Raw genomic sequence first — 21735 nt, forward strand, 5'->3', positions numbered from 1 at the left:
ACTTGCACTCTGTCTCTCTCTCAAAAATAAATACAGATTAACAAATTAAAAAAAAAAAAAAGTAACCAGTATTTTGACTTACAACACCATACATTGCTTTTGCCCTTTAAGGAAAATTCGCAATAACGGCCCCATACGACATGTACCCTTTTGTGTCGATCATATCATTGTACGTCTGAATTTCCATGCTGTTGCATGCAACCGGAGTCGTTTATTTTTCGTGACTGTGTACTGAGCGCTGCATTATATGACTGCATCATAATTCACTTATCCCTTCTAGTGATGGACGCGTGCACTGTTTCCGGTTTTTGGCACTTGCAAGAATGCCGGTTAAGAACATTCTTTTAGCTTCTTTTGGGAAGCCAATACATTGATTTCCGGCGGGGCATATACATAGTGGAGTTACGGGATAGAGGGCTTACTTAACGTGTAGCTTCAGTGATGCCAGGCAGTTTCCCACAGCAACTGTCCACTTGATGCTCCCCACCAGCAGCCTGTGAGAGGCTGCTCACCAGCACTCACCAACACTATTTGTTGCCTTGTATTGAATTTTATCTATTTTGGTAGATGTGTGCTGGTATTTCTCTGTGGTTTTAATTTAATCTCCTTGAGAGTATTGATTTGGAACACCTTTTCCTATGCCCGTCAGTCTCCATTGTCCTTTTGCTGTGATGTGCATTTCAAATCTTTTGTTCGTGAAAAAGTGGCGGGGGGGGGGGGGGAGGGGAGGTGATTGTCAGCTTTCTTTTGATTTGCCAGACCTGCCTACTTCGTATACATGCAGTCTGTGTATTACACATTTTGTGTGTGTTCGTTTGTTTGTTTTTTTACGATTGGTAGTTTATCTTTTCATTCTGTCACTATGGTATCTCTTTATGGCCGAAGTCCTTTATTTTAATGAAGCCTAATTTATCAGTCTTTTTGTTTATGGTTAGTACTTTTTGTATTCTGTTTTGGGAACATTTTGTCTACCAAGATCATGAAGATATTCGGTCATTGTCAAGAAATTTTATCTTTTGCATTTAGGTCTACGATTTACCAGCAGCTGATTTTGTGCGTGGTTTGAGTCCATGTTTATTTACCTCCTGTGGATTATTCGTTGATTTGAACCATTTATTGAAGACTATAATGTCCCCACAGCATGTAGCAGGCTTTCAAACCATATGTGTTTGGGTCTGCACATCTGTGTTTTGATCCTGTTCTATACCATTGGCCTACTTATCTTTGCCTGGCCACACTGTTTGAACTACTGGCTTCGTAATGGTATCTGATGGAGTAAGCCCTGCAACTTTGTTCTTCTCTTTGTCTTAGCTATTCTTAGTGCCTTGGCTTTACATAAATTTTATAATCCGTTTAGTAATTTCTACAAAAATGCTTCTGGGATTTTGATTGAGAATGCGTTGACCATATCATTTTGGGAACAATTGACATCTTCACAATATTCCTTTCTGTTCCATGAATATGGTATACCCTGTATTGTAAAGGGACTTTCTCTGCCTGCAGCTCATACTTGGGGAGGACCTGGAGAGCCGAACTCCGCTGGTACAGTGGGCCAAATCATCTGTCCTCAGTAGTTGTTCCATTCTCTTCCTAGCCAGAAGAGGCAAACATTTGGTAAAATCTAAATTAATAGTGAGAGAAGCCTCATTGGGGGTTCTTCTCCATGGCTTTTGCTCTCATTTACTTGTTTTCTCTTTAGTCATCTGTTTTGGTAAATCATGTTTATTGTTGAAAATAATTTGTCCTGAATGACTGTGCTTGTTCTACCCTCTTTCTCCAGGCTTCTTCTCAGCCAGGGGAGAAACAGACTTGCGTGTCCAGCTTTTGATGAGGCACTGTGGGAGTAGGGAAGGTCTCTTTCGGGGGCTGTTCGAGTCTTCCTTTCCAAGCTTCCTATTTATATTTTGTAAATTGGACGTCAGTGTCAAAAGATTCCTGAATGGTGTTCCCTCATGATCTTTCTCCATTGTGGTTCAGTGTTGGGTAGGAGCCTCATGTTGCTTTCTAGAAGTGTCTGACTGTTCTTGGCCACCACTTCCCAAAGGTTATGGTGTGAGGCACTGTCACTGTTTGCTGCTGAAATAGTTCTTAACTGTCCTTTGTGTTCATTTCTTTAGAGTTTGGGTGGAAGGAGGTTGAAATATTGTCTGCCAAATATTCCCCTCCCCCCCTTATTTTTAAACACTTATGTGTTTAAAACATCTATTTTTAACTTGTGTGTGTGTGTGTGTGTGAACGTTTCAAGATAACCCAAATCTGGGTCCTCCCCCCACAAGAGTAAACCAAGCGTGTTTCACTCTCAGCTCCTTGCAGACCGTCTCCCATGTTACGGTCACCGGAGATTTTAGTTTTTGGTTTTTTGTTTGTTTCTGTACACTGTGTGTCATTAGTTCATTTTCAGCTGATAACAGGGAATCCTTCATTCCTCATGGGAAATCCTATATGGAAACATTTTCTTTTGTTAAACCCAGTCCCCCAGACCTGTTAAAATCAGCAAAATTTACTGGAGTTGTACTTCCTCTTCCTACCTCCAGAGTAGATAACTAAACATGGAGACGGGACATGTAAATGGAAGCAAATAACAACAACGAATAAAATGAAGTCATGTTGTGGTAGGGCTCCCTCCCTAAGGAGAGGGGGAAAAAAAACCCCGAAAACAAAAACCTCAAGGCATCCTGGCTATACGCGTACGTGCAACATCCCTCACGACCTTGTAACGTGAGACCGCCCCATCAGACTGCATGTTTGTGTGTTGCTGTGTGTGAGAGACAAAAAAGTGGAAGTGTGTGAAAATCTACACCTCGTGGCGCTCGGGGCTCAGTTCTTCAGGTACGAACCCACCCGAGCGGGGCCAGCACAAGTAAAGTTGCTTCCTGGAAAGCATCGCCGCGGTGTCACGACTCTCTGTGCGAGGATCCTCCTGCAGTGCACGTGTCCCATTTATGTACGGATTGATCCTTCATAGAATGGCATTCCGCGCGCGGGGGGTCACGTTGGACTTGAGACAACTTACAGACCTACAGTGATTTGATTGGACTTCCATACGTACGGTTTTAGAAATTTCACTTGCGTGTGCTTAATGGTTTTCTAAAAGCCGAAATTAGTCTTTTGCTTTCATCTGTTTGTTAGCATGTCTTTTTCAACCTGAGAGCGAAGCCTGTTAACAGTTGCGGGCACACAGTAGGTGCTCAGTTGATGTGTGGTGGGTTCTCCGCCCCCAGTAACACGGAGGCCAGAGTTACTGCAGAAGGAAATGGTGACGTTTGCGATTCTTGTGACCGCCTTCATCACTGGAACTCTTTTAAAACAATAAATCAGGGGCGCCTGGGTGGCGCAGTCGGTTAAGCGTCCGACTTCAGCCAGGTCACGATCTCGCGGTCCGTGAGTTCGAGCCCCGCGTCGGGCTCTGGGCTGATGGCTCGGAGCCTGGAGCCTGTTTCCAATTCTGTGTCTCCCTCTCTCTCTGCCCCTCCCCCGTTCATGCTCTGTCTCTCTCTGTCCCAAAAATAAATAAAAAAACGTTGAAAAAAAAACTAAAAAAAAAACAATAAATCACTTTAATGCATTCTAGCAGAATAGCTTTAGATTATTCTTCAAATGAATCTGCCCCTCTTTTTAAGTCCCTTACTCGCTTCCTGACCCACTTCTTTTCTTTTCATTTCTTCTTTTTCCAATTACATCTGACCTTTTCCTGCTTTTCCTCAAAATACATCTGTACTTGCTTGATGTCCACTTCAACGTGACACAGTTTGCAAAGGGTTTGGAGTACGATAGGAAGTCAGCTCTTTACCATCACAGGGCTAGGTGGACGGTTGCCGGACAGGTGCAGACCCGCACATCTGTCCACGTACAGTGCCACGCGGGGCTCACCCAGAGCGCGCAGGTGAAGAGCGCTGGGCTTCGCCAGGCGCACCGCTCCGTGGGCTTGACCCCTTTAGGAAGGGGCACGTCAGTGTGGAGGCAAAGCAACCGGGAGTTGCCGCCTCCTGCCCAGGGTGAGCGGGGCGGCACGGCTCCGAGATGGAAACCCTGTAAAAAACAAAGAGCTCCGAGTTCTGGTCTTTCCCCACCCCCAGCTGGGAAACACCCCACAGTTCCCTTGGCCTTGTGCCCTCCCCAGCCTCAGTGTTTTGTCTGCATCGTGAATTTTAACTGAAGCCCCCGGTCGCGTCGCGTCTGCTTCACCTTCGCAGAAGATCCATTCGATCTTTTTTAGTTACTGTTGAGTAACAGCCTGTTTTTCTGGTTGCTGTTAACGTATGGAGGAGTAATTTATAAACTGTGTCTATCCGCATGGTGACTTTAGGTGGCCTTAACCAAATGAACAAAGTAAGATGGACTGATTAGTACAGTCACCTATTTGTATTTAGAATTCTTTGTTCATTGACACATGCATGGTTCCAAAGGCTGTATATGCTAAGTCTCTATAATAAACATGTGTGATTTTTGTAATGAGGAGGAAAAACCAGCCACAGGCCTGGAACCTCCTCTCCTTTGCCATAGCCAGACATCTGATTGGCTTTTCCCAGAGGCTGTTGAAAGGGTCTAGAGGTGATCTTTTGGTCTCTGACCTGGGAAGCAGAGAATGAACAGGTCTTTGGTTTTTGCCTCAGAAGATTTTAATTCTTTGCCCCGTTAAAACAGCTTTAAGTCTCTGACTGGTCTCTAGTCAGTGTTTAGACTATTAGTAAATTATCAGTCCAAATGCATCTAGCTGATTTGTCTCCCTGTTTCTAAGCTGGAAGTGAGAAGCTGCTAATTAACTAAATTTTAGCCTAGCATATCTGAACACTTCAAAAATACAATGTGTAACACATACGCTGATGCCCTTTGAAATAAACCTAATTTTCTGCAGATATTTTAGCTGTGCTGAATTAAAAGAAAACTCTGTTCTGAGTTTATAAGTTATTCTTGTGTGTTGTACAATATTTTGATTTCGTTTATAAATGCAAAGGCACTTTGTGGGACCTGGTGTGGAATATGACAGAATCAGAGATTAGTGTGGTGCCTTTGTGAAGCCGTTTTCTGTTCAAAGAGAACCAAAATACACACTATCTGAAGCCCAGGATGTTGACAAATAATGAAATGAAGCATTTGGAGACAGTCGGGAGAAAGAAGCTGCCAGTGAATTGTTGGGAATTTTACTCGTTGTCTTGTAGAAATAACACACTAACTTACATGCTATTAAACTGGAAGGGTTTTTGTTTGTTTGTTTGTGTGGGTTTTTTTTTGTTTTTTTAAATTGGTCTTTTCCTGTAGACCATTGGTCCTTTCTGTCAAAACTAAATACGTTCTCAGAAAAGTTGGGCTGGAGATACCCACCTGAGATTCAGTGTTCTACGTACTGCATGATGCTTATAACACGGGTGGTTTGTTTTTGCTTGAATACTGGCTGACTTTCATTCCTGTGTCATTTACCTGCATGGAGATTAAGGAAGCTCTTTTTTTTTTTTTTTTTTTTTTTTTTTTATTAAATAAACTTGAAAACAAGATGAACACACTAGGTTCTTTAGAACGTATTGGATAGCCCCCTTTGTAATGAGCATTTAAAAAACTGCCCCCTCAAGATCGGAAAATGCATTCTTTCCCGTATGGAAAGCAATATAGTAGTGAAATATTCCTCCTTAATTTTGGTCCGAACGAACAAAAGTGTCTGTGTTTATTCCTGCCTAATGCATCACAAATCTGCTGACATGCTAACCTTGGAGTCTTGGCTGGCGTTAATCAGGCCTGTGCACCGGCAGGAAAGATGTACCTAATGCACTCCATCAGTGCAGTTTGCATATGGAAGTTCTCACAGGGGAGCTGCCCTGTGCCAGCTGAGGGTTACCTGCCCACTGCAGTTATTGTATGTAATTATCGAACCAATCTGTTCAGCCCAGCAGGGTTTAGATGGTAATCATGAAGCAACACTTTGGAAAAGAAAGATGTAAGGCACTCTCCCCTTCTCTCATCAGTTATATGAAGTTACAGCCACTCTCACAGCTATTTTTGAGAGGCAATACCTCCCTATACAGATCTGCTAAATGAACGCCTTTTCAAGTTTCTTAAGGTGCCGTCAAGTTCTTTTTGTGCACGTGAAGCGTTTGCTTTAGGAACGTGGTGGGTATATGTGAGTCCCGATCTTTCCACGGCCACCTTAAGAATATTTTGAAACAGTGGGATTGTTCGTAATACGTGCGTAATAACAGTTCTGACCATTCGGGGGTTTTAAGATAATGTAGTTTGAGTCGAGTCGAGCTTTTCCCGTGTCGTTCTCTGTGGAACGGAACCCGCGGTTGCCATCAGGCGAGAGAGCAGAGTGCAGAATGGCCTGCGGCAAGGGAAATGCTCAGGTGAAGTTTAACTTCACGTGAATTGTTACAAAATACAAGCCAGGACATTCCGACGCGTTGTGAATCTGAAATCGGGGACAAATGAGAGGATTTCCTAAATGACATCCAGGCAACCAAGGGAAGCTTTGAGTAGTCATTTGGATTTTAACACATTTAAATTGGGATAAAGGTATACGAGAAATACAAAGTTGTAAAGTTATTACTAAGGTCTTCCATTTGTAGACGTGTTGAGTGATTTAAAAACTTCACACAGGACTGAACTAGTTAGAAAAGTGATCGAAAATAATAAAAAGAAATTGAATGAACACTTGGGAAGACGGGCCGGTGGCAGAATACGAGCCTTAACTTTTAAGTAACCCTCAACTAGAAAAATAAATAGAAAGTTGGAAAGGCCCGCGGGAAGGATAGAAAAGCCAACCTGCTTTTGAGGTTTTAGGAGAGCCGTGTACTTCCTCTTCAGACTCCTCCTTTACAGGTAGGTTGATGCCCTCCTAACCTTTTAATAAAAAGTGTGCGAGAAGAATACATTTACTGGAAGTTTGTCATTAAAGGAGACTTTTACCACCGATTTGTAGGATATAACCAGTGATCCATACTATGTGGACAAGGTGTGGATTTTCCCACTGATCAGGTAGAGAGAGAGGTTACCCCCTGCTCCCCCACCGCAGACACAACACACACTGTGAAACGGGGAGAATAAGTATCGTTGGCCCGAGTGGTGATACCCGTTTTGTTAAACGCTTTGCTTTAGGAGAGAGTTTCCGTATAATCGATCCCGATGGTGAGGCTTTCAGTGGTAAATGATTCTGAAGAAGCATAAAAAGTTAGAGGTGGCGGTAACAAATCAGCTCACATTTAGACTAAGTGTATCCTTGAAGATTCTCTTCATCCCACTGGCTGCCATCCCCAGCCCCTTCCCTTAGGGGCGGCCACCACCCTGACATTGTGAACGGTCTTCTGCTTGTTTTGACACGCCCACACCTGGATAGATTCGCATATATGGTGGTTTTATGGTAGGTTCGTGTGTTTACTGCTTTGACCGTCAGACCACATCTCTCTTTCTCTCTCTCTTAAAAAATCTTTACACGTAAGAAGCGAAAGAAAGGAATCGAGAGCACAGAATCCAGTGTTGAAGATATGGAATGCTCAGATACACAAACAGAAGAGGCCACACAAACCCGTAAGTCGAACGGTCTTGCCTGTTAGCTTTCTCCTTATGTAAACACAGATTTCATTTCCTTCCACTCAATAAGAGGTTCACCTACGGTCGTAACATTTTGGTTGTCTAAGAAAATACTGTGCAAGAAGAGCTCGTGTTTGTAGAGTGTGGTCACAGAGTCCTCTGTACATACACCGTATTATCTGCTGTCCATCGTGATCATGAAGTTGGGGCGGGAGGTGCTCTCATTTTGCATCTAGGGAGCCCACGACACGGAGCATTCAAGTGCCAGTGCCGGAGCCAGAACTCTCTTCCATTTCCGCACATTGATCTACGGAACGGGGTGAGTGGACTGTCCGGACCGGGCGAGGAGTTCCTGGGCTTACCGCAGCTGCCAAGCCCCACTTGCCTGAGCCGTCCGAGCGCTCCCAGCAAAGTGTGCCAACTCCTCGTTTCTCTGGACAAGCTGGGACGCAAGGAGTTAGAGCCTCGGGTCGTCACCTTTCAAAGCTCTTGAAGCAAAAAGCAAAGTCTACAATCATTTCCGAGGTGGCTTGTAGGCTGGTGCCGAAGGCTCCCGCAGTGCGGGGCGGTGCCAGCGCTGGCGTTAGGAAGGTGGCGCCTGCAAAGGGCGCAGCGAGGGCGGGCTGCGGTGTGGCTGGCTTCGAAAACGGCGCGCCCGTGGGTGGCTCAGGAAAAGGGGCACCTGGTCCAGCACCTGGTCCAGGTTTCACAAGAGGGGATTTGTTGGACTCGGTGAAGAAATTCAGTGCTGGAGTGGTACCATTTTTTCCTTTTTCCAGACTTCTATCTCTCTGCCTTTTGTTGGTCCTGAAACAACGTTTCTGGATTTCTAATAAAGGCTTTTTTTTTTTTTGGTGAAAGTTGTGTTAAAGCACAAGTGGCCTATTGAGTCCAGCCAGGGATGTGTCCTACCTTCCCTTTGAGAGTGTCACCTGTGTATGTTCGTGGACGGCAAACACTCGACTTTCAAAGAGAATCCTTTTCGCTCCGATTCTGTTAACATAGTCTTTATTATGTAGTATTTATTGAGCGCACATCCTTAGGTTTATCTGAATTTACCCCAGAGAATACTGGGGGCATCCAGAGAGGGAGGACAGAACCTCACCCTGGAGGCTAAAGGTTTTGAAGAAGTTCCTCTCTCTTTTCTGCAGCCACTTCCATTTCCTCATTTCCACCCTCCCCACCTCCCGTCTTGTCCATGTTTTATTAGGAGGTGAGGAGCCCCGAGGAGCCGTGCGTGGAAGCCTGTCTCAGCCAGAGACTAGCAGCAGCCATGACAGTGAGTGGGGGGGAGATTGAGGAGCATTTATAAAGATAGAACAATATTCTAAAACAAAAATCCCTTAAATTTCAAAACGGGCAATATGAGCTGAGCAAAGGGCCTACGCTGTCACAGTAAGGTCGGTGCCCGTTTAGACCAAAGCGGACTCAGTTGTGCGTGGAGAAGACTCGGGGCCCTCTTGACTGCCTGCGGGTTGTTCGTGACCTGAACGTGGCTTAATGAGATACGGAAGCGATTTTAAATTCGCCTGTACCCGGGAACAATGTTTTTTATACCTAAAATTTTTGATTTAAAGTCCTTAGTAGAGTGTGGACCCCATTGCAAATTTAAGGAGAACAATCCAGATTTTTTTGTTTTGATTTAAAAAAAGAGAGAAAGAATAATCAGATTCTCCTTCATTCCTATAAACTCTACGTTGCTTAATGCTTAGGCTTAATGCTTAAATGCTCTTTCTCTTCTCATTGCAATTCATCTTTTCCCCGAAAGTATAGGGGTAGGTAAGGTATTTTACTGTCTAAATATTCACAAATGAGAGAAATATTACCTGAGATGGTAAAATGTTATTGCTTCTGGCAAAAAAAAAAAAAAAAAAAAAAAAAAAGAAAGCCAAGCGTTCATGAAAATATATATTTATATTTCATCATTTTAAAGTAACTTGAAGAAGGAGGCACATTATTATGTTTGGATTTTGTTTTAAAGAAATATATAATACAATTCGGTGACTTCTGTGTTTTAGAGCTTTTAAGATTTCGTGTCATAAATGTGTTTCAAGAATGGTTACCTCAAACAGCAGCTTTAGAAATGTCAGTTTCTTCATTAACAATTTTATTTTCAAACACAATTTATGGTTTACAATATGGTAAGAGATTTCTCTCACTGTGCGATCTTTCAGGATGCTGTGCCTGGCAGAGTGGGAGCAACTTTCCTTTAATATCTATTTAGACCGTTTTAAAAACGTGTATAATTTTCTTGATACACCTAAACTCATTTTGACTAGTTGGGGGTCTATTGTGTAAGAACACATTCTGAAAGCTTTCAAAATGTGTATTGTGTGGGTTTTCTCAAAGAAAGAGAGGGGGTGATGGGGTGGTTTTCAAGAAGAACAGAGGCCTCTAATCCTTTTATTTTTATGCAAGGCATAATTTTTACCAATTGAGAAAATTTGGTTATTTGCTGCAAGTAATTTTTCCCCCCACAAAATGATAAGCCTTAAAAAGCATGCATATTCTGGCATTTCGAAGCCATGCCAGTATTTCAGAATTGTACTAAAAATTGGTTAATGTAGCCATGATATTTATGGCTGGTGTGCTTTGTCCCTCCCGTTCATGAAAGGACAGTACTCCACAGTCTCTTCTCTTGTTAGTAGTATTTGTGAAGTGCTTCGAGTTTTAGTCCATTCTTGACGAAGCTGAGGCAAGCAGGATTTATGTTTACCTCTCGAGTATCTGTGATAGAGTTAAAAAAAAAAGGGGGGGGGATATTTTAAGGCAAAGAAGCCCCCCACTTGTTTCTTCTGCATTAATAAAATCATAGAAGAGTACCCAAACTTGTATTTTTTCATTTTCCACATATTAAATTTTATGCATTAGTCTTACAGCTGGACCTTTTACCAGTGGGAATATATTATGAAAATGGGTATATTTTTAAAAGAGATGAGGAGAGGAAAAATACTGTTTCTGCCACAATCAGAATTGATTGTTAGGGAAAATACTGAATTGATACATGCAGCAAAGACGCCATGTTGCAGAATCCTGATTATGTAACAAATTCCAGGTGGTGGTAGTGTTTCTAGTTGCAGTGGAAAATTTTAAATCTACATTGAAGGGAATCAGCAGCAGTGGTATTTAAGAGTCAGGTGACAAATTAGGATGTTAATGAGAATAATACTCCTTGAACATCGTAATAACTATTGTTAAGTGTCCTCTGTAACATGACGATAGATTCCAAAATTTACTGAAAAGTAGATGTACTACAGTACTGGTTATTGACCTTGCCTTTGTGATGTCCCATTATGCCAGCGTCTCCCTGTCACAACAGTCTTCGTTTCTGTGCAAAATTAATCTCAAAATTCTTGAATAAAAAATGAAAAATCTACCGTGGGATAGTTTTTATATACCAGAAGAGTTGAAGAAAAAGCTTACAAGTTTAAGCCAGCCATATAGTCTAAGTATTAACAGTGGCAGGAAAAAAAAAAAGATACGTAAATTTGAAGTTTGCTCTAATTGAAGTGTATGGTGATTAAATAAAAACTGGCACTTGGAAAAGTAAAAAAACACTGATCTTTAAACGGATCTTCCGCATAAGTAACTGAACAAAAAACCTTTAGAAATTGTTTAATAGAAGACGTGTGGTAAATACCTTGTCCTCGATTCAAAGGGTGTTTTGTACGTTTCAGAAAAGAAGTTATTGATCTGTTGCTGGCTGCATTCATTGATTAATTATGGGCGACCCGCCGCCCCTCAGCCGGTGCGGCTGCTCGCTTCCTGGCAGAGGGAGGCGCGAGCCAGTGGGAAGGCACTTGGTTTGCCGGGCACTAGGCAGCCGGGATCAGGTTTAGACGCATCCTTCCCACTGCTGTGCTCTCCTTGGAGCTGGAGTGGGGGTGCTAGGTGGGAACCGAGTCTCCTCGGTGAGGTGGATTCCCGCAAAGAATTCTGCCTCCGGTAAAGAATCACCGATTTATCCCAGCTCAGGAGTAGATGGGTAGGAACTGTCATGAGGTACTTAGACCGGTGTCAGGCCTGAGGCTTCTTTAGAAGGCTGCTCAGTTGGGATCGATTTCATTCCTGGTGGAAAAGCCTTCGGGTCGTGGAATGGCCCAGGCCTCTCCTGCCCACAGAGTATGTAGGTAGCAGGCTTTACACACATTTTATCATTTTACTCTTTGCTTTTCACAAGATGCGTTAGTTCATCGTTGCCAAGAAATGAATGCCTGTCTTGTTGCTTATAGCTTACATTAGCAGTTACTGTATTTTAAATTGCACAATAAAAATTTGCGGGAGAAATATTTCAGTGCCCCTGTAGATTGGGTATGTTTTACCAGTGGGAGAGTTCTAATGTACTGGAAGATGTCGGCGTATCTTTTCAAGTATTAAAAAATGGACACAATTTCCTAAGATTTTCAGGCTACTAACCAGTACCTTTGTGTATGACTTTCATCTCCACAAATCATCATAGTCAATTAGATTTTTAAATATGGAAAAGTATATAAAAATGCATGTATTTCTGATGTTTAGGTTTGGTAAGTTAATGATTTGAATTTCTTTGTTTTTTGTCTTCAAGGTTCGAAAGCCAGGAAGAGAGTCCAGAAGTAAATCACATGCTGTCAGCTGATTTTTCTTTTCTTCCTTTCGTTTGGCTTTCTCCTCTTTTTCTATTTTCAACGTTTCATTTTCATGGGAGTCTTTTAGGGTAGGGCTAACCATGAAGTACCTATGTCTTTGAAAAATATGAACTTTTTTATTAAATACTTTGTACAATTTATTAAAGGCCAATTTATAAAATTTAAAATCTTTAGGTTATACTCTTGGAGCTACCCCAGGCTGTGTGTGTTTGAGGTTCTGGAGTAGAGAGGAGCAAAACTACCACGCTGTGTACTTTTCAAATCATTGTACGTTGCCCAGAGTGTGTAAGTGTGCTTAGACAAAGTCCTTACCTTGAAGGAAGTAACAGCCTTAAAATAAAAGTCTCTTTGCGTGATAACAAATACACCATTTGTCGTGGCCGTAAGATTTGGATTGTATTGATTTTGTTCAGTTCCGCGGGCATTTATTGAGCACCTGCTATATGAAACAAGAGGACCAAAGAAGGGAAAGGGTTATGAAAGCAAAAGTGGGATAGTAAGTAGGACTGTGAGAGATAAAACACAAACATTTGAAAATTAGATTCCGTGACAACCAAGTCAGCACGCAAGGTGCACGGGAAGAAAACGGGTGACAAATTGGCAGGTTGGGGGCATGATCAGATTTATCGCCTGGCTTCTTTTAAGGAAATCCTGTGAAACAAACAGACAAACAGACAAAGCAAGCTTATTCATTCACAGGAGACCATCTTTCTTGTAAGTGTCTTTTTTGTGGCAAATAATGTCTGCAGTAAACCAAGCGTTGAGAGTTGCGGTGATCAGAAATCTTAAGATTTGGACCTTTTGTAGTTGCCTTGGCAATAAAAGCTTGGGACTTAAACATTTATGAACAATTTCAAAGTTTGCTTTGTTGCAGAACTTGGAATTAGACTGTATTTTCTAAAGAGTGGTACACCTCACCACTTAATGGTGCATCCAGTATTTTTAGATGCTGTATAGACATAACTTTTATTTAAATATTTAAGCACTAAACATTTATTTTACTATGTATTCAGAACGTAAGTATAGCACATTAAACTGGTGATTTCTCTATTGCTTAGGACAAACCAGCCTAAAGTAGGTATTTTTGTTTTTAAAAAAGTGAGTTGATTTGAAGAAAATATGAAATAAATAATAGTACAGGTGGAACGCAGACAGATCCAAATTGTCAGACAGCCCTGAGCAGCTCTGAACCAGCACTGAGATTTGAAAACTTTGGCTCCCTGATGTGGGTGTTCAGTTGTGGCGAGCAGCGTTTATGACTGTAGTGGTCAGATGTTGAGAAACGCAGAACAGATCTGCAGACTTTCCCTTGCAAGCTAATCTTTTAAATACCTCCTGAAGTTCCCGAGCTGTGTGTCTTTGCAGAATAGAGAGCTCGATTTTGGGCAGAGCCTCCTCCTGTTTGCTGTGGAATGTCAGATTTTAGTGCTCATCAGTGTTACGGTCCCAAGTTTATTTGTAACACCTAAATCAACTCTCAAGTTCTGTTTCAAACACATTGACGCTTAAAATAGGATCAAATGTGTGTGGTGTGTTTTTGTGTATATGCCTTAGCCTTTTTTTTCTTTTCCAGAACACAAAAACATAGCAAAACCTGTTGGTTAAATATTAAGAAAACAAATATTTCTTCACATATTGTTTTTAGCAAGTGCTGGCATTTTCTCGAACGTTACTCTGTTGGCAGGGCTTCAGGAATTAAAAACTAGTAGCCATAGTAGCCAGTTGGACCCATCGGCCGCGTCTCCTTATTCTGCTTTCTTCTTTCCTGCCTTACTTTGGTTTTTCGTATGCTCCCTTTATTTGGAAGAAAAAAAAAAAGAGAGATTGAATAACCTTGTTGTTCTCAGTTTTACTTTTTTTTTTCTTCTTGCCTCTCTCAATTCTATATTTACCCTTTTTATCTCGTCTCATTTTTCTTTCCTTTCTAACACGTGTTTTGGTGGACTTCACCAGCCTTGGTCCATTCATAACCCAGCGTCCGTGTTGCGAAAGGTGTTCCCGGCACCGCGTGGCCCTGCCTTTTCTGCCATTTTCCTAGGTTGTCAGTGAGCCGAGAGTTCGACACCTGTGCCAAGCTCTTGTCCCTCACACAGTGGAGGTAGTGTGTGTGCTACGTGTTCTAGAAAGCAACCGATAAATCTTCGATAACCAACTAAGCACCTGAAGTAAAATAGCTTCTAGGTCTTCTTCAGTAGTGATCTCTTTTTTTTTTGTTTTTAATTTTTTCTTAATGTTTATTTATTTTTGAGACAGAGACAGAGCAAGAACGGGGGAGGGTCAGAGAGAGAGGGAGACACAGAATCTGAAACAGGCTCCAGGCTCTGAGCTGTCAGCACAGAGCCCGACGCGGGGCTCGAACTCACGGACCACGAGATCATGACCTGAGCCGAAGTTGGCCGCCCAACCAACTGAGCCACTCAGGCGCCCCATATTTTTAATGTTTGTTTATTTTTGAGACAGAGACACAGCATGAGCGGCGGAGGCGCAGAGAGGGCGACACAGAATCCGAAGCAGGAATCAGGCTCTGAGCTGTCAACACAAAGCCCGATGCGGGGCTCGAACTCACGGACCGTGAGATCATGACCTGAGCCAAAGTCGGACGCTTAACTGACGGAGCCACCCAGGTGCCCCAGTAGTGCTCTCTTAAGACAAATAAAATGCTAGTAGGCCAGAGCTATAAATCCCAACTATTTTTTTGAATTACTAAATTAAATGTGCATATAAAGGCCTGTGTTGCGAAGCAATAAATCAGTGGTAGAAATATAAATAAATTATGTTTTTTATGTGTGTGTGTTTATATGTAGTTGAGCGGTATGTGCTTGATTATCCCTTAAAATTCTGTTTTGTTGGCGCTATTCTTGTGATTATGAAAATTTATTAATGATACCTGGTCACTGTAGAAAATTTAGAACACACGGACAAATATTAAACGACAAACCAGCCGTACGACTCCCACCCACAGGCAACCACTGTGAATGTCTGGACACATTTTCTTCTAGTCTTTTCTACGCATTTTTATCTTCAATAAGTATTGTGCTTTATATAAAACTTCACATATTGCTTTTTAAAGCTCGAATTAAATACTTGCCATGTCATTTCAGATACTTCATGAATATAATTTTTATGTTTCTATCATATTTTTTCTTGTGGATTTATGACACTTTTCTGATCATTTCCCTAATATTGGACATTTAAGTTGTTTTTAGTATTGAGATATTTAAGTAATATTCTTGACCAAATTGGGCAGAAGCCTTTGTCCACATCCCGAATATTTCCTTCGACTTTCGGAAGGGCACCACTGAGTCGAAGACCATGAAAATGGAAGGTCACCGACGCATGTTACTAAGTTGCTTTGCAAAAATCCACCAGCCCGTGCTTTGCCCACTAAATCAGGGCACACGACTTAGATTTGTCATCCTTCAGTATTACTAATTTTTATATTTTGATGAGGTGATTTTTTTTTTTTTTAAATTGCTGGTGAGCCTGAGAAATTTTGCTTTTGTAAACTGATCGCTCCGTTTTCTCCCTGGTGTATTTGTTTGTACTGTTTGTATAGCGACAATCTTAAACCCTTCGTTATATTTGTTGCTGACTTTTTCCTGTTTGTTTTTGTTGGGTGGCATTTTTTATTTTTATGAAATTTAACATTTATGGCTTTACTCTTTTGATCCTTTTCATTGTAATTTCTGCCACTGTTTTAAAATATTTCCCATCCTGAATCAGAAATATTTATCATGGATTTTTCTAGGCTTTTTGTTTTAATGCTTCTATATTTTTCAACCTATTGGCATTAATTTTGGTGTTTGTCTGCCAGGAGCTAAGGATCACAATGTAATTTCTTTCCAAATAGCTAACCAGTAGCTTCAGCACCTTCGTCAGATAAACTCTCTTCCCCAGCGTCTCATGCCCTGGTTCGTGATGCCTGTTTTATTATATATTACGTTATTACACCAGGGTCTGTTTCTGGACTCTTGGATTTCATTGATCTGTCCGTCTGTCCTTAGGCCGGCACCACACTGATTTAATTAATGCAGTTTTACTTCTTAATTGTTATTTGTTGCCCAAACCACATCAACCGAAATCAGAGTGAAGGAAAAAATTCACACTACAAACATCAAACTCTTGTTCTTTGACTACATTATTTTTTAAGTGCTGTTATCATGCCTACATAATTTTTCATAATTATAACGGTGGCATAGCTAAGGTTTTGTGGGTTTTGGTTTCTTTTGAAGTCCCACAGGTGTTGTGTTCCTCATTTGTTAGGCTCCAATGGTATGAGGAAGACCAGGCACGCTGAAGAATCGGTCCTGGAAAAGGGTCTTTGGATGAATACCGCCTCACACACCGTATCGGTGATTCTGTGCAGGATACCGCTGACCAGGCGGTTTAGGCACCTCTGTTCCTTGGGTGTTATTTTGCAAATAAAATGCATACCATTTCCACTGTACTAATAAGCAGGTGTTATTCGTAGAGTGGTGAGTGTTCTTGTATTACGGCAGTAGGGTTTTGCGATTTGCGAGTCGTATTCCTGAGTTTTTGTAGTTTTGGCTCAAGATCAACCTGTAGAATTTCTGCGCTGAGCAAATTACGGTCTTATTTGCAAGCCATCATGAATGATCTTTGAAAAACTCTTGACCTCTTTTTCACTTAAAGTGCAGCACTCATTAGAAAGCTGAAGTATCAAAAGGATGAATGGAGATGATCTATAGGATAACTTTAGTGCCTGGTCTGCGGAGGCGGGAAGGAGTCCTAAAGGCGAGTCCAGAGTTTGGAGGGGGAAGAGAAGGGTCGGTAGTCTGGACCTGTTCTTGCTTTTCTCTAGGTTGTCTTTTCTGCTTCTGATATCTTTCGGAAGCGAGTGAAAAGTGATCACAGTTATGCAAACAAAAACCTGGTAACAGCAAGGCCACTGTTTGTTTAAAAACTGAAAAAAAACCCTGCCGCATCCAGTGTTCTTTCTGACCTTGACACAAGAATCTTAGTATAGAAATTCATGCTGATCCTTCTTGGTATACTTCTCAGATGGGAGTGATGCCCCTACACGCTTTCCCAAACTTTCTTCCTAAGGGTCCAGTATGTGTTAGTACTTAAATGTCAGAGTAAAGCAGCTGACGCATCTGCCATCCGAACACTGGAAAGTTCCAGGGCGGTACATCACAGGGAAAGTTTCCATTGGGGTTGCCTGGTGAGGAGAGAAGGGAGTAACAGTTCTTGAACTTTTCTAGATAGAGAAATGTGCTTCAAGATCCTTAAGAAGACCTCACCCTCATCCCCGAAGTGGGGGGAAAAAAGCTGTGTTCTTTTGTCTTCATTTATTTCATGAACTCTTCCAGAACATTCTGGTGCTAATGCTTGAGTCCATTGGACTGGAGAAGTATTGTGCATATCCTGATGTAACACTGTAGTTACAAAGGTATGTGGTCTGGTCCCTGTGCAGTAGCCACCCACCCATCCCGGCCCTTCAGGTTTCTAGCCCGGAAATCCTTGGCGGAGATTTCAAAGCTTACGGCAAAGATCTGTAATTTGCCCTACCCTTTGTAATTTAAGGAAGGATCATTTAGACATTTCTTAAGATGCACGTGTAGTCGCAGTGATTTGCGTTTTCCGTTTTTTCAGATTCCTAACCAGGTTTCGGAAAGAAGTCATCTGTATATTCCAGGTGCCGTCGCCCCCAGTCGGTCTTTGATAGGCCATGCAAAGTGTTCGGAAAGCAAAGGTGGCTGAAATTACAGGAAAATGGTTTCCAAGGCCCTGCCTGTTCCTGTAGAGGTCAGAGAAACCACAGCCTGCCAAAACACCACTCCAGGTCAAGAATCCAAAACACCTGCTGTTCCCAATGAACTGTATGATGCACGTAGAAAACGTCTGGAAGCGAGGGTCGAGCTAAGTGAACAGTCGTGATAATACCTGGTTGGTCTTTTAGCAGCAGAATTGGGGGGAAATATGAAACTTCTAAAAACGGTGGTTTATTTTCTTTTCTTTTTTTTTATTTTGGTGTTATTGTTGATATCCCTATTTGAATGTGAAGTCCCTAACAAAAGAAGCAGGCTGCCTTTAGACTGCATTTACTGCTCTTGATGACTCCAGTTGTGTGTAAATATTAGAAAACAGCAGGGTCCTACATTCCAAGAATCACTTGAGCAGCACCACGAAGACAAGTGTCCTTACTGGTATTGTAGTCACACTCCCAAGCTCTCCCGCTGTTTCTAATCTGTGCGCACAGCCGTGAAAAAACTGGACTGACATTTACAGGCACAGCAGGGAGACACTTGACTAGGGAATGTTAAAGACTCCAGTACCTCCGATTCAGAGTGGCCACCACACATGATAAATCTTCACAGGAGAGCCAGTCTGCACTTCAACTGATGTCATAATGAGGGTATCTGTAATGAAGCAAAGAAGCAGAACGTTTTTTTCCCCTCCGCTCAACTTTTTAGCGGTCAGATATTTATTGTGGTCTTTTTCAGACCTACGTCTGCATCTCCTTCTGTGTAGGTGAAGGATCTTTTCCTTTCGAGCCGTGCTCTTTGGGAGGGCCCCTTTCCCTCTCCGTCCCCTGGCCTCCGTGCCTGCTCGGTGTAGACAGGAGCGTTCCTCGGCGCAATAGCACTTGCCCATCAACTGTGAATAAAAATAAAATTTCCCGGGATCTGCTGTAACGGGGCCGTAAAAGAGGGTCAGTTGCTTTCTGACTCGAGTTTGACAGACTTTACTCCGTGTTCTGTCCCAGTGAGCTGCCAGATTTGTGTGCCATAATACCAGTAATGCAATTAGGTTTGCTGCACATTGTCTGGTTGACTTCTCAGTTAAGAGTTTCTTTCCCTATGGGAATAAGACTAGACAGACTGTCATTTGCTATTACTAATTCTGCTTAGCATTATCACTGGAGCTTTTTTTGTAATTAGCTATCTTAGTTGGCTCTTAAATTTTAATAGCCAATTGAAGCTACGTTTTAGCCAAGTTCCATATCTAAATTGCATTCAGTCCATTAACAAAGTTGGTTAAAAGGCTATTAAAACAGAAGCCAATGTATGGCGGTTCGCACTCCCGTCTTTGTGGCCCCGGCAACGCCAGCCTCCCCCGAGTTCTCCAAAGGAACTCACTCTCCTTGAGCGAAGTTGCACGCAAGCTGGACCGAACTTCCAGGTGACGAGAAATTAACGCTGACAAGATTTTTGTTACATTAACGAATTCAGAGATGTCACCGCTTACACCCGGTTCCCTTTTCTGAGGGTTCTTCTGGGGTTGGGATTTATTTGGTTGGTAGCGGCAGAGAGGGGGGAAGAAAGGGGCATCTAGTATATTCCAACTTAAAACTGACGGTTTTTGAAAGCGAATAATTGAAGTGATGTTTTTCTCCATTTCAGCTGATCAAAATTATTAGCAAAACCATCTGAGGCACCTTCTGGTAGAATTGTAGTCTTGCTGGGTTTAGTTTGTAAAACATTCTGCCAGGCATTAAAAAAAAAAAAAGAAAAAGAAAAAATGTAGCCGAGCCAGCACATAGGCTCCCGGCGCCCGGTGCCTAATTGACAGTCCCCATTGTTATTATTTTTAAGTTCGGAAGACCATTTCTAACACTAACACCCTCGCCCTTTGCAAATTAGTTTACCACGATTTTCGTTTCTCCATTGATTCTTCCTCCTTCCAGATTGGGGCAGTGGGTCTATTTTCCATGTTCAAAGACACTTAATTTCAGAAATCTGTATAATTTGTGAAGCAGGCTGTCAAAAGGAATTGGACTGGTACAGGGCGTGTTCAGTTGACATTTCATCTCTGAATCCCGAAGATGTGGGGAGAAACCAGCAGGCCCATGAGTCTGTCACCTTGACTCAGCCAAGTGCGGAGGAAGCGCTTCCCCGCCCCCACACCGCCCGTGCGGCCACTGTCCTGTTTTGAAATGAACAGGCCGTTTTTCTGCTTCAAAAGCATTTATTAAAAAAAAAACAAAACCCCAAAGAGTGGCTCTGTTTCCCTATTCAGAAGATGTTGGGAATTGCGGTTTAACCTTAGAACTTTAAAGCGGTGAGTGGGTTGGAACACTTCTCATTTCCCCGCATCTGGCCACTCTCATTGGCTTTCTCCGACACCCTCAGAACTGCTGTCAACCTTCAGCTCTGATGGTGCTGTCGTCCCTACCGAAGGCCACCTGGCAGACTGATTCTAGTGAAGCCCAGCCGCTCCTTAGACTTGCGTTTCCGTGTGAAAAGTGTCTGGTAGCCCACGCTCGCTTAAGGCCTTTTGTCCTGATTTGCTTTTTCAGCCTTTGGCTCTGTGGCTGAGGCACCATCAGCGAAAGTGCCCTCATTGACAAAGAGGTGAAAAGCTTCACTTGTCTTAGCAAAGGACCAGAAATGCTGGGAGGCCCTCTCTGGTGATTTTGTTCTCTCCCAGAAACTGATGGAAGAGGGCAAGAGAGGCCATTTTATCCAGCGTTCAATTATAGGAAGTTAGCATACTGTTAAAAATGTACATGGAACTCATTGGCCTTTAATAAAAATGGAACTGGCTTTGAAGATGAGGTCACCAACTCTCCAAAAGGTCAGAGTCCGCTGGCCTCTTCCATAGAAGACTGAAGGCAGGGCCAGCTCTCCCGTGGCTTTTCAGGGAGCCCTCTCTCTATTGATGGGTGAACTCTGTGGGCTTTAAGTGAATGTCTGTCTGCAGTGTATGTTAGACCTCACCCGCCCGAACATCATTTTAAGCTAATTGTTAGCAAATACTCACTTTTTGAACAGGTAATGCATGTACGTGGCACATGATACAGAAACCAAAAGGGATAAAGTAAAAAGGTGAAGTCTTAAATTGACCATCACGGGCCTCCAGGGGATCTAGATAGAAAATAATCCCGTTTGGGGCCCCTGGGGCGCTCGGTTGGTTAAGCATCCGACTTCCGCTCAGGTGGTGATCGTCGTGAGTTCGAGCCCCACATCGGGCTCTGTGCTGACAGCTCGGAGCCTGGAGCCTGCTTCGGATTCTGTGTCTCCCTCTCTCTCTGCCTCTCCCCCTCTCTCTGCCCCTCCCCTGTTCACCCTCTGTCTCTCAAAAATGAACATTAAAAAAATTTTTAAAGAAAAGAATTCTGTTTTATTTGTTGCATTAAAAGCTGTGAAGCTGTGAAAGAGGGTTGTCTGGGTGGCTCTGTTAAGTGTCTGACTCTTGATTTCGGCTCAGGTCATGATGTCACAGTCGTGAGATCCAGCCCTGCTTTGGTCTCCACAGTGGAGCCTGCTTGAGATTCTCTCTTCCTCTCTGCTGCTCCCCCACTCGTGCGCGTGCACATGCACATCTGCTCTCTCAAATTAAAAAAAATTAACAATCTATAACAGAAAAATTAAGACCCTTCCTTTCCCCCCGGTGCCAGTTTCCCTTCCCCAGAAATAATAGCTGTTATGGGTTTGGATAGCTTTCCAAAGCCACAGTCTGCATTATCTGTGTGTGTTTGGCGGGGAGGGGGCGTCGAGAGAGGTGAGGTTGGGGAGATGGAAAGTTCTTAACATTTTCTGCGTTGCAGTTCATTGGATAAAGCCTGTAGTCAAAGTATGGGGCCAAATGCCAGATTCAAAAAAAAAAAATTTTTTATTTGTTTTGA

At 42.6% G+C, this 21735-nt stretch overlaps 1 protein-coding gene across 7 annotated transcripts in view; it reads left to right on the top strand.

The window, feature by feature from the left end:
* VRK1 (VRK serine/threonine kinase 1) overlaps positions 1-18107 on the top strand; it is an 83049-nt gene extending 64942 nt beyond the window's left edge. For 3 of the 7 annotated variants that reach the window (XM_011283524.4, XM_011283528.4, XM_045060493.1), the window contains 3 exons: positions 7428-7515; positions 8729-8797; positions 12083-12529. In XM_011283524.4, coding sequence (XP_011281826.1) covers positions 7428-7515; positions 8729-8797; positions 12083-12114 — 189 coding nt within the window. In that variant the 3' untranslated portion in view covers positions 12115-12529. Of the gene's footprint in view, positions 1-7427; positions 7516-8728; positions 8798-12082; positions 12530-17759 lie in introns of those variants that run through there. The other 4 variants (XM_011283526.4, XM_019833618.3, XM_011283527.4 and 1 more) reach the window with 4 other exon arrangements.
* Positions 18108-21735: the final 3628 nt, after the last annotated feature.

Source organism: Felis catus, chromosome B3 (assembly GCF_018350175.1).
Source record: "Felis catus isolate Fca126 chromosome B3, F.catus_Fca126_mat1.0, whole genome shotgun sequence".
Lineage (NCBI taxonomy): Eukaryota > Metazoa > Chordata > Mammalia > Carnivora > Felidae > Felis > Felis catus.